Genomic DNA, 16,740 nt, shown 5'->3' on the forward strand with positions numbered 1-16,740 from the left:
TTGAATTGAATTGAATTGAATTGAATTGAGAGCGAACTGTACCCAGAGAGAGAGAGAGAGAGAGAGAGAGAGCGAACTGTACCCAGAGAGAGAGAGAGAGAGAGAGAACTGTACCCAGAGAGAGAGAGAGCGAACTGTACCCAGAGAGAGAGAGCGAACTGTACCCAGAGAGAGAGAGAGAGCGAACTGTACCCAGAGAGAGAGAGAGAGAGAGAGCGAACTGTACCCAGAGAGAGAGAGAGAGAGCGAACTGTACCCAGAGAGAGAGAGAGCGAACTGTACCCAGAGAGAGAGAGAGCGAACTGTACCCAGAGAGAGAGAGAGAGAGAGAGAGAGAGAGCGAACTGTACCCAGAGAGAGAGAGAGAGCGAACTGTACCCAGAGAGAGAGAGAGAGAGAGAGAGCGAACTGTACCCAGAGAGAGAGAGAGAGAGAGAGCGAACTGTACCCAGAGAGAGAGAGCGAACTGTACCCAGAGAGAGCGAACTGTACCCAGAGAGAGAGAGAGAGCGAACTGTACCCAGAGAGAGAGAGAGAGAGAGAGAGAGAGAGCGAACTGTACCCAGAGAGAGAGAGAGAGAGAGAGAGCGAACTGTACCCAGAGAGAGAGAGAGAGAGAGAGAGAACTGTACCCAGAGAGAGAGAGCGAACTGTACCCAGAGAGAGAGAGAGAGAGAGAGCGAACCGTACCCAGAGAGAGAGAGAGCGAACTGTACCCAGAGAGAGAGAGAGAGAGCGAACTGTACCCAGAGAGAGAGAGAGAGAGAGAGCGAACTGTACCCAGAGAGAGAGAGAGAGAGAGCGAACTGTACCCAGAGAGAGAGAGAGAGAGAGCGAACTGTACCCAGAGAGAGCGAGAGAGAGAGAGCGAACTGTACCCAGAGAGAGAGAGAGAGAGAGAGAGAGCGAACTGTACCCAGAGAGAGAGAGAGAGAGAGCGAGAGCGAACTGTACCCAGAGAGAGAGAGAGAGAGCGAACTGTACCCAGAGAGAGAGAGAGAGCGAACTGTACCCAGAGAGAGAGAGAGAGAGAGCGAACTGTACCCAGAGAGAGAGAGAGACCTAAATGCAAGGACCGGATGTGAACCTGACTTCATAGACCCACAGGGCAACAACCATGTGTTTGGTCAGACCCCTCTATATGTCACACCAGCCATCGCAAACCGGAACAACCTCGATTGTGAAATAAATAAAAGCGGTAGGGAGGTAGTGCAACTCTGCCGAGCCTTAGGCCTGTACATAGTTAACGGTAGGTTCAGAGGGGACTCCTTAGGGAGACTCACATATTCCTCAACTCTTGGGTCTAGTGTGGTGGATTATACAATCACTGACCTGGACCCCTGCGATATCAATGCATTCACTGTCAGGCAGCAATCCCCCCTCTCAGACCATAACCAAATAAATGTGTACCTTAAACTTTCTGCCCAAACTACAGACACAAAAAAGGAACCCAGTAAGCTCCATAAAATAAACCAGACATACAGATGGACCCCAGACAGTGGGGATAAATTCATCACAGCACTAAATTCACCTGATCTCACAAGTAAAATTTCAAAATTTAAAGAAAATCTATATGAGATCACCAGAGATGGTGTAAACATGGCCATAGATGATATAAATATGATCTTCCATGAGGCAGCTGTAAAAGCCGACCTTGTGAAACAGAAGAGGAAACGTTACAAAAGACAAAATAAAAAAATGAGAAATGGTTTGACCACGAATGCAAAAATGCCAGAAAAGACCTGAGAAAAATATCAAACCAAAAGCATCGCCAACCAAACAATCCAGACCTACGTATTAGATACAATGAGACCCTCAAAAGATATAAACACACCATTAGGAAAAAAACACAAAATTATACCCACAAAATACTCGAAGAAATTGAAAACTCCATTAATCCAAATCAATTCTGGGATATGTGGAATAACCTGAGTACAACACAATTGCAAGCATTACCAATCCAAGATGGCGACATCTGGAGAACACATTTTGAAAACCTCTACAAAGACATCCCAATAAACGAAACAAACCCAAGTCAACATCATATCACAGAAAAACTCCACACATTAGAAGCAACAATTAAAGACAACCAAAACCCTCTAGACTCTCCAATCACATGGAAAGAACTAGCCACAAAAACAAAATCTCTCCACCTAAAGAAAGCCTGTGGTCCAGACAACATCAAAAATGAAATGCTCAAGTTCAGCAATATGGAGATGCAGGGTGCTGTACTCAAGCTATTCAACATCATATTACGTTCAGGCTGTTTTCCCGATATCTGGTGCCAAGGACTCATCTCTCCCATATATAAAAGTGGAAACAAATCAGACCCAAATAACTACCGCGGCATCTGTGTCAACAGTTGTCTAGGGAAGTTATTCTGCAGTATTCTAAATAGTAGATTGCTGGATTTTCTTAACAAACATAATATCCTCAGAAAAAATCAAATAGGCTTTCTTCCAAAACACCGCACCACCGACCATATCTATACCCTTCACACTCTCATTGAAAAACATGTACACCAAACAAAAAATGGGAAAATATTCGCTTGTTTCATTGACTTCAAGAAAGCCTTTGACTCTATCTGGCACGAAGGGCTCTATTATAAACTTCTTCAGTGTGGAATAGGGGGCAAAGTCTATGACCTTATTAAATCGATGTATCTGAAAAATAAATGCGGTGTCAAAATTGGAGACAAACGCACCGGTTTCTTCACCCAGAGAAGAGGCGTCCGGCAGGGCTGCAATTTGAGCCCGACCCTGTTCAACATATACATAAATGAATTAGCAGACATGCTGGAGAAAAGCGAGTCACCGGGTCTCTGTCTCCTGGATGGAGAAGTGAAATCCCTGTTCTATGCGGACGACCTGGTTCTGCTGTCTCCCACAGAACAGGGATTACAGCAACAACTAGACCTACTCGACAAATACTGCCAAAATTGGGCCCGAACAGTAAATCTAAAGAAAACCAACATCATGATTTTTCAAAAAAGGCCCAGGTGTCAGGAAAACAAATACCAGTTTACTCTCAGTGATACCATCATAGGACACACTATGAGCTACACTTACCTTGGTCTAACCATTACAGCATCAGGGAGCTTCAGCATAGCAGTGAATGCACTAAAAGAAAAAGCCCGAAGAGCCCTATATGCAATAAAAAGAAAATTCTACATCATCCAAATCCCAATCAAAATCTGGCTCAAAATATTTGACAGCATAATCCTGCCCATTGCGCTGTACGGTAGTGAAGTATGGGGCCCGCTCAATCACCATAGCTACACTAAATGGGAAAAACACACAATAGAAGCCCTACATGCAGAATTTTGCCGAAGCATTCTTCGCACCCAAAGGAAAACACCAACAAATGCATGCAGAGCCGAACTAGGCAGATACCCATTGATAATAAACATCCACAAACGAGCACTAAACTTCCTAAATCACCTCAAATCTAGCTCCCCAGACACCCTTCATTTTAAAGCCTTCCAGACCCAAGAGCTAAACCCAGAAAAGAGTCCCCTGAGTCAGCTGCTACTGAAACTAAGTACTCCTACTCAGCCGGACCCTGACCAGTCCCAGACCAACACTGCCGTCCAAACACCAATCCGAGTGAACCAAATCATTAAACAATGCAAAGAAACCTACCTGGAACATTGGAACAAAATAACCGAAAGCCAAAGCAGATTAGAATGTTACCGGGCCCTAAAAAGAGAATATAAACTGGCAGACTATCTCTCGACCATCAGAGACACAAAACAGAGACAGACCCTCACCAGGTACAGACTAAGCGACCACCAACTGGCAATTGAGAAAGGAAGATACAAGAAATCCTGGCAGCCTAGAGAGAATAGAATATGTGATCAATGTCTGGCCGGCGAGGTTGAGACAGAGATGCATTTCCTCCTAAAATGTGAAAAATTCAACACAACAAGAAACATATTATTTGACAAGCTCAGCCAAACAACCCCAGATTTCAAAGAATTGGATGACCTGTCAAAATTAAGATTAGTCCTGGGAGAAGGAGACAGACCATACCTTGGTGCCAAATATGTAACAACATGTCACAACCTGAGGACTGTTTAAAATTAATACTGAATGTACCCAACGATGTTCAACGACTTTAAATTAATACTGTTTAAACTAATATTGTATGTACCCAACGAAGGTCAAAATTGTTTGACACCTACAGAATGTTGGAAAACTGTACTTTTTGTTATGTAAGCTTTGGCAATATGGTTCCCTGTAAACTTTCATGCCAATAAAGCATTTGAATTGAAATTGAAAAAATTGAATTGAGAGAGAGAACTGTGCCCAGAGCGAGAGAGAGAGAGAGAGAACTGTACCCAGAGAGAGAGAGAACTGTACCCAGAGAGAGAGAGAGAGAGAGAGATAGAGAGAGAGAGAGAGAACTGCACCCAGAGAGAGAGAGCAATATGGTTCTCTGTAAACTTTCATGCCAATAAAGCATTTGAATTGGAATTGGAATTGGAGAACTGTACCCAGAGAGAAAGAACTGCACCCAGAGAGAGAGAGAGAACTGTACCCAGAGAGAGAGAGAACTGTACCCAGAGAGAGAGAGAACTGTACCCAGAGAGAGAGAACTGTGCCCAGAGAGAGAGAGAGAGAGAACTGTGCCCAGAGAGAGAGAGAGAGAGAGAAAACTGTACCCAGAGAGCGAGAGAGAACTGTACCCAGAGAGAGAGAACTGTACCCAGAGAGAGAGAGAGAAATGTACCCAGAGAGAGAGAGGGAACTGTACCCAGAGAGAGAGAGAGAGAACTGTACCGAGAGGGAGAGAGGCCTGTCCCCAGAGAGTGCGATACATCCATTACCCACATACGCACCCTTCCCTTTGGGCACAGATATTGGCCCTGAATTTGCGGTCGGAAACTTCCCGCGGGAAAATGCCTCCGATCCGCAAATAAAATACCCGTGTACCTGGTGATCCGGGAGGTGCGGAGACTCGTGGTCCTGGGCCTCTCTGGGTACCCATGGGTAGAGGCCCACATATCTCGGGCGCAGGCGGTTCACAAGTGCCGCAGGGGTCACATGGGCCGGCCCAACCAATGAACGAAGGGAAACTCCATGCATGTTTATTGGGATTCTGTATGCATGGAATCCCCATAAGCACGAATGGGAATTGCCCAAAAATACATCTACACATCAAATACATTTTTTTTAAATTTACATATTTAAAATTAATTAAATTGCCATTTAATTAATATTTAAAATAAAAATGTATTTTTTTTAAATATATTTACAGGAAACTCTCTTTTAATCAGCACCTAAATATCCGGAAATCTCTCTTAACCGGCAAAATCCAGGAGTAGGTTCAGGTAAGTTTTACTGTATATTAGTGGCCGTGTAACCGGGGTTCCTGTGGCCGTGCAACAGACACTCCTGGATCTGTGGCCGTGTAACCGGGACTCCTGCACAAGTGCCGTGTAACCGGGGCTCCTGCACCTGTGGCCGTGTACGGGGCTCTCGTACCTTGGTAAGTATACCTCTCTGTAATCCGGACTTTTTGATCAACCGGCACCACGTCGGTGCCGGATAAAAAAGAATTTCCTGTAAATGTTTTAAAGGTGTTGAAATAAACTTAACTTATTGCACGGGTCTTTTAATGTATAAGTGATTGAAAAAAATTTTCATGGTTTTTTAAACTCTTATGCTGGTAAAAGCAGGCCTTCTGCTTTTACCAGGCATAAAAATTTCACGGGCCTTCGTTGGGCAAATCATGCAACTCTCCACCCGCGGGTGCACTTTTCCCAAGGATGCATTGGATCTGTCAAGAAGATTCTTGACATCGCAAGTTTCGGGTTTTTGCACATGAGCTTCACCCATAGGGGCAGCAAAATCCAGGCCAATGAAAATTGGCCGATATTGAAGAGATCTTCATATTTCGAGCAGGCACATGTGGTACAATAGTGCAATTTCCACAGGAATGAAGAGATGTGCAAAAGAAATAACAAAAATATGTAGTTTCTTTTAATGAGATGATTTACAATTACCATAAGAAACAGCAAAATATGGAATGAGGTAGTATGTTGTGGAAGGGTTTGTGCTATGGAAATTCTGGCAGATAAATCAAAATCTGAATGATGCAGGTTCTACTATAAGAACATAAGAAATAGGAGCAGGAGTAGGCCAATCGGCCCCTCGAGCCTGCTCCGCCATTCAATAAGATCATGGCTGATCTGATCCTAACCGCCAATCTACTATCACAGAACCATCTCCTGAATCTAACAGAATTAGACACACGAAATAGCAGCAGGATCAGGCTACACGGCCCCTGGGCCCGCTCCGCTAACCACAGGGCCATGTCCGATCCGAACCTAGACTCGTCCAAATTCCTGCCCGCTCCCCGTAACCCTTAATTCCCTTTACTTCTAGGAAACTGTCTATTTCTGTTTTAAATTTATGTAATGATGTAGCTTCTACAGCTTTTTGGGGCAGCATATTCCATGGACCTACCACCCTCTGAGTGAAGTAGTTCCTCCTCATCTCAGTTTTGAAAGAGCAGCCCCTTATTCTAAGACTGTGCCCCCTAGTTCTAGTTTCGCCCATCATCGGGAACATCCTCCCCGCATCCACCCGATCCAACCCCTTCACAATCTTACATGTTTCAATAAGATCGCCTTTCATTCTTCTGAACTCCAATGAGTAGAGTCCCAATCTACTCAACCTCTCCTCATATGTCCATCCCCGGGATTAACCGAGTGAACCTTCTTTGTACTGACTCGAGAGCAAGTATGTCTTTTCTTAAGTATGGACACCAAAACTGTATGCAGTATTCCAGGTACGGTCTCACCAATACCTTATACAACTGAAGCAATACCTCCCTATTTTTATATTCTATCCCCCTAGCAATGAAAGCCAACATTCCATTGGCCTTCTTAATCACTTGCTGCACCTGCATACTAACCTTTTGAGTTTCGTGCACCAGGACCCCCAGATCCCTTTGTACTTCAGTACTTTCCAGTTTCTTGCCATTAAGATAATAACTTGCTCTCCGATTTTTCCTGCCAAAGTGCATAACCTCACACTTTCCAGTATTGTATTCCATCTGCCAAATCTCTGCCCACTTACTTAGCCTGTCTATGTCCCCTTGCAGGTTTTTTTATGTCCTCCTCACTCACTACTTTCTCTCCCATCTTAGTATCATCTGCAAACTTTGATATGTTACACTCGGTCCCCTCCTCCAAATCGTTAATATAGATTGTAAAGAGTTGGGGACACAGCACTGACCCCTGCGGAACACCACTAGTTACTGATTGCCAGTCTGAGAATGAACCATTTATCCCAACTCTCTGCCTCTGCTAGATAGCCAATCCTCTATCCATGCCAGAATATTACCCCCAATCCCGTGATTTTTTATCTTAAGCGATAATCTTTTGTGTGGCACCTTGTCAAATGCCTTTTGGAAGTCTAAATATACTACGTCCACTGGTTCCCCTTTATCCACCCTATATGTTACTTCCTCAAAGAACTCCAGCAAATTTGTCAAACATGACTTCCCCTTCATAAAACCATGCTGACTTTGTCCTATTCAATTATGATTATCCAAATGTCCTGTTACTGTCTCCTTAATAATGGACTCCAAAATTTTACCTACCACAGATGTTAGGTTAACCGGTCTATAGTTTCCAGCCTTCTGTCTACTGCCCTTTTTAAATAAGGGTGTTACATTAGCAGTTTTCCAGCCTGCCGGGACCTTTGCTGAGTCCAGTCAAGTGTTCAAATAATCTCTGTAAATCTGGTAGGTTTGGTGATGTATTTTATTTATTGAATCTACGTGACCACATCCAGAGAAGCCTACTACTCAATGTGTGTGGATGGTAGGGGAACATGATTTTTTTTTAATTCGTTTATGGGATGTGGGTGTCGCTGGCAAGGCCAGCATTTATTGGCCGTCCCTAATTGCCCTTGAGAAGGTAGTGGTGAGCCGCCTTCTTGAAACGCTGCAGTCTGTGTGGTGAAGGTACTCCCACAGTGCTGTTAGGGAGGGAGTTCCAGGATTTTGACCCAGCGACGATGAAGGATCGGCGATATACTTCTAAGTCAGGATGGTGTGTGACTTGGCGGGGAACTTGGAGGTGCTGGTGTTCCCATGCGCCTGCTGCCCTTGTCCTTCTAGGTGGAAGAGGTCGCGGGTTTGGGAGGTGCTGCCTAAGAAACCTTGGCAAGTTGCTGCAGTGCATCTTGTAGATGGCACACACTGCAGCCACGGTACGCCAGTGGTGGAGGGAGTGAATGTTTAAGGTGGTGGATGGGGTGCCAATCAAACGGGCTGCTTTGCCCTGGATGGTATCGAGCTTCTTGACTGTTGTTGGAGCTGCATTCATCCAGGCAAGTGGACCATATTCCATCACACTCCTTACTTGTGCCTTGTAGATGGTGGAAAGGCCTTGGGGAGTCAGGAGGTGAGACACTCGCCACAGAATACCTAATCTCTGACTTGCTCTTGTTGCCACAGTATTTATGTGGCTGGCCCAGTTAAGTTTCTGGTCAATGGTGACCCCCAGGATGTTGATGGTGGGGGATTCAGCGATGGTAATGCCGTTGAATGTTAAGGGGTGCTGGCTAGACTCTCGCTTGTTGGAGATAGTCATTGCCTGGCACTTCTGTGGCGCGAATGTTACCTGCCACTTATCAACCTGAACGTCGTCCAGGTCTTGTTGCATGCGGGCATGGACTGCTACATTATCTGAGGAGTTGCGAATGGCACTGAACACTGCAGCCATCATCGAACATCACCATTTCTGACGTTATCTTGGAGGGAAGGTAATTGATGAAGCAGCTGAAGATGGCTGGGCCTAGGACACTGCCCTGAGGAGCACCTGCAGCAATGTCCTGGGGCTGTGATGATTGACCTTCAACCACCATAACCATCCTCCTTTGTGCTAGGTATGACTCCAGCCAGTGGAGAGTTTTCCCCCCGATTCCCATTGACTTCAGTTTTACCAGGGCTCCATGATGCCACACTCGGTCAAATGCTGCCTTGATATCAAGGGCAGTCACTCTCGCCTCACCTCTGGAATTCAGCTCCTTTGTCCATGTTTGGACCAAGGCTGTAATGAGGTCGGGAGCCGAGTGGTTTTGGCGGAACCCAAACTGGGCATCAATGAGCAGGTTATTGGTGAGTAAGTGCCGCTTGATAGCACTATCTATGTAACCTTCCATCACTTTGCTGATGATTGAGAGTAGACTGATGGGGTGGTAATTGGCCGGGTTGCATTTGTGCAGCTTTTTGTGGACAGGACATACCTGGGCAGTTTTCCACATTGTCGGATAGATGCCAGTATTGTTGCTGTACTGGAACAGCTTGGCTAGTTCTAGAGCACAAGTCTTTAGCATGATAGCCGGGATGTTGTCGGGGCCCATAGCCTTTGCAGTATCCAGTACGCTCAGCCGTTTCTTGATATCATGTGGAGTGAATTGAATTGGCTGAAGACTGGCTTCTGTGATGATGGGGACCTCAGGAGGAGGCCGATATGGATCATCCACTCGGCACTTCTGGCTGAAGATGGTTGCAAACGCTTCAGCCTTGTCTTTTGCACTCACGTGCTGGGCTCCACCATCATTGAGGATGGAGATATTCATGGAGCCTCCCCCTCCCATTAGTTGTTTAATGGTCCACCACCATTCACGACTGGCTGTGGCAGGACTGCAGAGCTTTGATCTGATCCGTTGATTGTGGGATCGCTGAGCCCTGTCTATAGAATGCTGTTTCCACTTTTTAGCATGAATGTAGTCCTGTGTTGCAGCTTCCCGAGGTTGGCACCTCGTTTTTAGGTACGCCTGGTGCTGCTCCTGGCATGCTCTTCTACACTCCTTATTGAACCAGGGTTGGTACAATTCTGCTGTTGCTGATGGCCCACAGCGCCTCATGGATGCCCAGTTTTGAGCTGCTAGATCTGTTCTGAATCTATCCCATTTAGCACAGTGGTAGTGCCACACAACATGATGGAGGGTGTCCTCAGTGTGAAGACGGGACTTCGTCTCCACTATGACTGTGCGGTGGTCACTGCTACCAATATTGTCGTGGACAGATGCATGGACAGGTAAATTTGTGAGGGCGAGGTCAAGTAGGTTTTTCCCTCGTGTTGGTTCTCTCGCCACCTGTCACAGGCCCAGACTGGCAGCTATGATCTTCAGGACTCAGCCAGCTTGATCAGTAGTGGTGCTACCGAGCCACTCTTGGTGATGGACATTGAAGTCCCCCACCCAGGCTACATTCTGTGCCCTTGCTACTCTCGGTGCTTTTTCCAAGTGGTGTTCAACATGGAGGAGTATTAATTCATCAGCTGAGGGAAGAGGTTTCCTTGCCCATGTTTGACCTCAAGCCATTAGACTTCATGGGGTCCGGAGTCAATGTTGAGGACTCCCAGGGCCACTCCTTCCTGACTGCATACCACTGCAGCCACTCCTTGTCTGGTAGGACAGGACATACCCAGGGATGCTGATGGAGGAGTTTGGGACATTGGCTGAAAGGTATGATTCTGTGAGTATGACTATGTCAGGCTGTTGCTTGACTAGTCTGTGGGACAGCTCTCCCAATTTTGGCACCAGTCCCCCAGATGTTGGTGAGGAGGACTTTGCAGGGTCGACTGGGCTAGGTGTGCCATTGCCGTGTCTGTAGCTGGTGCCGAGGTCGATGCCGCGTGGTCCGTCCGGTTTAATTGAGAAGACAAAGGCCAGAATTTCCCTCTTCCTCACCCTCACCCCTGCCTTGAGTCAGAGTTTGTATGTGTACATTTGTCATGTTAAATTGTAGGTATGTATTGGGGTGTCCATATAATAAAATTGAAAACATCTAGAGGGTTCACATTGGTTTTGCTTTTAACTGCACTAGTCAGAAAGAGAGAACTTGCATTTATATAGCCCCTTTCACGACCTCAGGATGTCCCAAAGCGCTTTACAGCCAATGGAGTACTTTTGAAGTGTAGTCACTGTTGTAATGTCGGAATGTGCACAGAGCAAGCTCCCACAAACAGCAATGTGATAATGACCAGATAATCTTTTTAGTGATGTTGAGTATGGGGTAAATTTTGTCCAGGGCACCAGGGATAACTCCCCTGCCCTTCGTAAACATCCTATAGCACGATTTCAAAGTTCACCCGAGAGAGTTGGGGCCTAGGTTTAAAGTCACATCCGAAAGACGGCACCTCCGACGGTGCAGCACTCCCTCGGCACTGCACTGGAGTGTCAGCCTAGGTTTTGTGCTCAAGTCTCTGGAGTGGGACTTTCTGACTCAGGCAAAAGTGCTACCCATTGAGCCACAGCTGATCAATTGGGGACTGATGCGCTATCAATTCTAATAAGAGGCTGAGCAGAGTTCAGAACGACAGGCTTTTATTAACTACTGAATTGCACTTCAGACAGATCAGGACTATGCCTCTAGTGGACGACCGAATGCCTGGAGCTGCCATGCGGCCGTCCTTATACTCGGTAGCCGAGGGCGGAGTCAGCTGAGGCATAGTCAGACATAACAGTGAAACAAGAGTGAATGACAACAACAACAGCAACAACAACAACAACAAGTGAACACCGTGAACTACAGTGGTTTACCACAGGGACCATATGCATTAAAAATCCCTGACTATCTTTTATGTACTGTTTAAATACAGTTTATTTTAAGAGCTAAGGTGTACATTTTTGTCTTTTTTTGAAGAGCTAACTGCCAGTATCCTGAAATAGAAGCCGGAATCATGGGAGTGAATGACTTGTGGCAGATTTTAGAGCCTGTAAAAGAACATGTTCCATTACAAAATCTTAAAGGGAAAACGCTGGCCGTGGATATGAGCTTCTGGGTGTGTGAGGCTCAAACTGTGAAAGGCATGATGGGAACAGTTATCAAACCACACCTCAGGTAACATGGAGTATTAATTAATGAGGATTATGTACATGCTGCACACCAATATTCATATAGGACCATGTTTGAAAGTATGGTTGCTCAGAGTATTGGACTACCTGTGTCACAGAGTAATAACATGCATGTTTTTGTTGATTTCTCATATGGCTAGATTTTGATCTCGATGTGCCATTGGGCAGACCAGGTGCTTTACATACAGCAAGGGGAGGGAAAGGCGAGTCACCCCAGGGTATTCTCTTACTCTGCTCGTGACTGGTTTAAGACAAAGGTTAGCATACACAGAATCATTTTTTTTTAACTTAGTAAGCAATCATTTGTAGAGCAGGTAGGTAGTGCCGGTTGTCTTTACTTGCAAGGATAGGCTGTTGTGTGGAAATTGGACTCCATTTGATTAGGATGGAAGAGAAAACGGGGACACATGGATCAGTGATAATGGTGGCAAAGGGAAATAGATATTGAGCAAGGCTCAGAATTAGGTGAAACAGAGGCAATGGTGCCACTTTATTTATGCAAATTGAGGACAGCACAAGAGGAAAAAGATTAAGATTCCACACAAAAAGAGAGAATAAAAATCCAATTTTTTCCATCTGCTTACTACAGTATTCCTTATCTGTGCAACATACTACAGGAAACTTTGTGCTATCCGGCACCGACAGGACCGAGCTGTTGCCGTCCCATCAAAACTGCCGGACAAACCAGCGGTAATGTTGAAACATACGGAGATTTTGAGCTCCGTATCTGGCAACAAACCCTGTGCTTCCAAACAGTTGGCCGTACCTTGCAAGCATCTCTGTAGCTTAGCAACAGCTTCAGCGAGACCTTGCAGAGCCTGACTGGTGGGGAAAAAAAAGCAACGAAAAGAAAAAAAACCTAACGAAACGGCTCCTGATTTTTGCCGGCGGCGCAAGCATTCCAGACAGTTAACCTCCGGATAAACCAAAGTTTTGGGGTTTTTCATTTCAGAACAGAAGTTCCTGTGTGGCCAGGGAGCTCAGAAGTGACATTACAATAGTAAGCGTAACATTCTTTACAATAGTTCATATCTGCAACTTATTTCCAGATCATAAACTGACATATTATGGTAGGCATTTTTACCAAATTGGTATAATTATTATTGATGCTGGGAAAAACCCCAGAAAACACTAGAAATGCGTGGATCAGTCATCTGTAAAGAGAAAGACAAGTTCATGTTTCAGGTTTAATCTTTCATCAGAATTTTTCTGGTTTTATTTGATACTCCGCATTTGCAATTTTTTTTGCTTGTACATTATTGATGTTGATCTGTGTTTTGCTTTAATTTTAGAAATTTGTTTTTCCGTATTTCATGTCTCACGTTGATGGATGTGAGACTTGTCTTTGTGGCAGAAGGGAATGCACCAAAACTGAAGGCTGGCACAATGAGTAAGCGGAATGAGGCAAGACGTGGTGTGTCCAGAAAACCAGGCAGCTATACTGTTCGAACAGAAAGATCCTATTTTAAATCTGTTCTTAAAGAGGTCAGTATTGTCTGAGAGGTAAATATTTCTTCCAAAATGAATGATAAGCTATTGGGCAAATATATTTTATTTACTGTAACTCAGTTTAGGTATCTATGACTTTACAGTTTGACAACCTACATTAAACTCACAAATTCAAGGTTTATCTTTGTTTCCAGGATGCTGTAGCCTGCTGATACATTTTCATACTTAAAGAATTTCTTTCACTACTTTTTAAAGTTAGTCTTTTTCTATTGATTTAAATGCATCCATATTATAAATCCATTTTGAGTGATCTCATTGGTCTATGGAGTGATGCGATGATTGACAGATCATACGGATGTTCGGTAGCTGCTAAACACATGATCGGTGTCACTGATTAAAGACCTTTCCCATTTTATTTCATAAAAAATGTACAAGTAGTTCTGCCATGGCATTGCTCAAGATGTGTTGCAGGCTGTGTTTTATACTCCTTAACATAAAGTAAGTTTATCAAGGCCAATGATGTGTGGTGACTAAGTGAAACTGCATTACAAAGTGTTATGGTAATGCTAGAAGTATTTTCAAGTTATGTGATGTGCATATTTTTGTGGAAATTGAAGTCAATGGCCTTGATTATTATGCTATGTTTACATATGTATTCCATGTTCTAAAATACCTTTTTTAAAATGCAGGATGCACAGGAGGGTGGTAGGGAAGATGGTTGAGGTTGCATGGAAGTAGTGGGTGTGCAGCAATTAATGAGGAAATTATGTGGTCTGATACTTATGGGAGAGTGAGTGGTCTTGGAGTATTGGAGATCAAGGCCGGCCCTTGGTTGTGAACGTAGTAGGCAGGAGGAGTTCTGGAATCTGAGTGGTATATTGGGAGTGTGAAGTGGCAGTAGGAGGCTGATGAGGTGTGGCAGTGGTGGGAGAATCATCTTTGGGTACGCGAATATTAGGATTACGTTGGTGAGGTGTGGGAGCATTGAAGAGGGGTTGCTGATTCAGAGTACCGGGATGGGAACAGTTGGAGGGGGGTGCAGGGGATGGGAGCAATTGGAGTGATGTCAAGAGAGCCAGTTAAAGTGAGAGTGAGGTAGGCTCAGGGAACATTGAGGTGAGGTGAGTGTGGGATCTCTGGTGGGTCATGGAATGTTTGAGCAGGTGGTGTATGTATTGTGAAAGTACTGGGGCAGGGTGTGTGTGTGTGACAATTGGGGAGAGACGCTTTGGGGGGGGGGGCGGCGGGGGGGTGCGCGCGGTGGTTGTGCGGCTGAAGGAGATTAGAGATAGGAAGGCCGTGGAGGGATTTGAAAACAAAGATGAGAATTAAGCAATTCAGAGCCTCTTTAAAAGCATTTGGACTTCAAGACCTGGTTGAAACTTGTTTAGATGAGGGGGAAATTGATATTTGCTTATTTCTTCCAAAATCATATTTGAAACTTAGGGGGGAAAAGTGTTTTTATCCCTCATTTTTTGTGAAAAGTTCATTCAAAATCTTTAAATTCTTTCAAGTCTCATTGCAGCTTTGACAGAAGAAGTTACCCCAAGTTTTTCTTTCTCTCTTCAACACTGTCATTAAACATACAACAAAAAAATAATAAAATAAACTCTAATTCCAATCAGAGCCCAAATAAGAAAGTGAATAAAGTGGTTAAACTTCCTAAGAAGGCAGTGAGGTTATCTATCCCCAGCCTTGGCAATGAGTTGGGATCAGTTTTGGAGAAGCTGTTTCCTCTTTTTCTGCTGCCGTTCCCGCCGTCTCTCTCAGACTCTGAGGCCGCGATTTTGCCTGCGCTCACAGGACGGGATTAGAGGCGGGTCAGAGGTTAAATTCAAAATGATTGACGGCGGGTTCAGAACCTGCCGTGATCCCGCCTCCATGCAACTTTCCCGAGTGTCGGGTCTCCGATTTGCAAACAGACCCGACACCAAGCGGCGGGAAAGGGATTAAAGGCACCTAACTGCCTATTAAGTGTTAGTTTAAAGCTATTTTCACAGGGCTTTTGGATTTTCCAGCTTCTGGGTCAGGTTTCACGACGTTCCAACAACACACCAGTTACGTGTGGCGTGAACACCAGCGAGCTGGAGACTCCACAGCTGCAACTGCAGTGTCACAGCTGCACTCTCAAATCTTGTCATTTAGAAATATGCGAGTTGGTGATTGAATAATTTGGGGGGCATTTTCTGTGTTTAGGTTGCAAGTATGTGTTGTGCACTATAGATGCACTGTAACCTGCATTGCTGGATTTTAAAGGCGCACTTACCTAAACTGTGCCACCTCATTGTCAGCACACATATGGCAACAATGCCAAACCTATCTAGAAGAGCCACCATGTTGGCTTGTGTCTGGCGAGTTAGGTCCTCCATGGAGGTTGCCATCCTTTCCATGCCAGCACCTAGATTGTCCATAGCGTACACCACGACATTGCTAATGTTTAAGATAGACTCCTCCATTCTCTGCACACTCGCAGTTACCGTGGAAGCAAACCCACTCAGAGCCTCCTGCACTTGTTCCTGAAGCTCCAGCTCCGCTCTCTTTCTGGATGGCCCCAGAGGCTCAGCGTCCACATGCAGCTGAGCAGAGCTAGGAGTGCCCTGCACCCTCCAACGAGGACTCTCCACTGCTGTACCCGTCTCCAACATCTGCTCCTGCTCACTTGTGAGCTATGATACACCGAGTGACAACACTACTCTACCTCGCAAAAAACCCACCGAGGTGTGCGTCTCTGCGCTGGTCCTGGGTGCGCTGGATGCTGGTGACGCTGCTCCCTCAGAGGCTGGTGGTTCCTCTGAGAAGTGTTCCTACTCTTCCTCCTGGACAGTTGGGAGCGGGGCTCTCTCGATGGTCCTGTGGGAGAGTAAAGGCATGAGTTAGACAAGTGAAATGTATGTTGCAGACACATCCCATTGTGCAGAGGCTTAGCACTCAATCTCTCTGAACATCATATCCCATATTAGTCACTCATGAATGCTAAATCAGAGGGTTGGAAATCAATTCTGTCACCAGCTTGCTGTTCTACGCCTGTTTCTCCATTCCCCACTTCCAGCTCCTCTGCACCTCTGCGATCTCCAGGGCTGCCTCTTCAGCGTGTGTTAGATGCGCCACGGATGGTGGGCCTCCTCCTGTCCTCCCCCCCCCCCTCCCTTTTATTGTGGTCCCTCTTCTGCAATGAGGGACACAAGTGGAGTTTGAGAGAGATTGATGGAGTGAGTGTAAAGAATGGATGACATAGATGTTTAGAGGGAGACTATGAAGGAGTGAGGTGCACAAACCAAGTTCCCTCCCTGTGCATTGTTAGTTGGCATTGCATAAGAGTGAGTGGTGCATAGTAAGATGGTGACGTGATTCTGAATAGAGAGGGATGGGTGCGGGAGCAAGGGATGTTAGTGAGTTGGGATGTGCAGGG

General features: G+C 45.4%; 1 protein-coding gene across 4 annotated transcripts in view; it reads left to right on the plus strand.

Moving 5' to 3' along the window:
- gen1 (GEN1 Holliday junction 5' flap endonuclease) overlaps nucleotides 1-16,740 on the plus strand; it is an 85,181-nt gene that overhangs the window by 15,971 nt on the left and 52,470 nt on the right. For 2 of the 4 annotated variants that reach the window (XM_085996792.1, XM_085996794.1), the window contains exons 2-4: nucleotides 5,260-5,332; nucleotides 11,671-11,868; nucleotides 13,175-13,367. In XM_085996792.1, the coding sequence (XP_085852918.1) occupies nucleotides 11,708-11,868; nucleotides 13,175-13,367 (354 nt within the window). In that variant the 5' untranslated portion in view covers nucleotides 5,260-5,332; nucleotides 11,671-11,707. Of the gene's footprint in view, nucleotides 1-5,259; nucleotides 5,333-11,670; nucleotides 11,869-12,022; nucleotides 12,140-13,174; nucleotides 13,368-16,740 lie in introns of those variants that run through there. The other 2 variants (XM_085996795.1, XM_085996793.1) reach the window with 2 other exon arrangements.

The sequence above is a fragment of the Somniosus microcephalus genome, chromosome 9 (genome assembly GCF_052327205.1).
Source record: "Somniosus microcephalus isolate GS21.2 chromosome 9, FLI_Smic_1.0, whole genome shotgun sequence".
Classification (NCBI taxonomy): domain Eukaryota; kingdom Metazoa; phylum Chordata; class Chondrichthyes; order Squaliformes; family Somniosidae; genus Somniosus; species Somniosus microcephalus.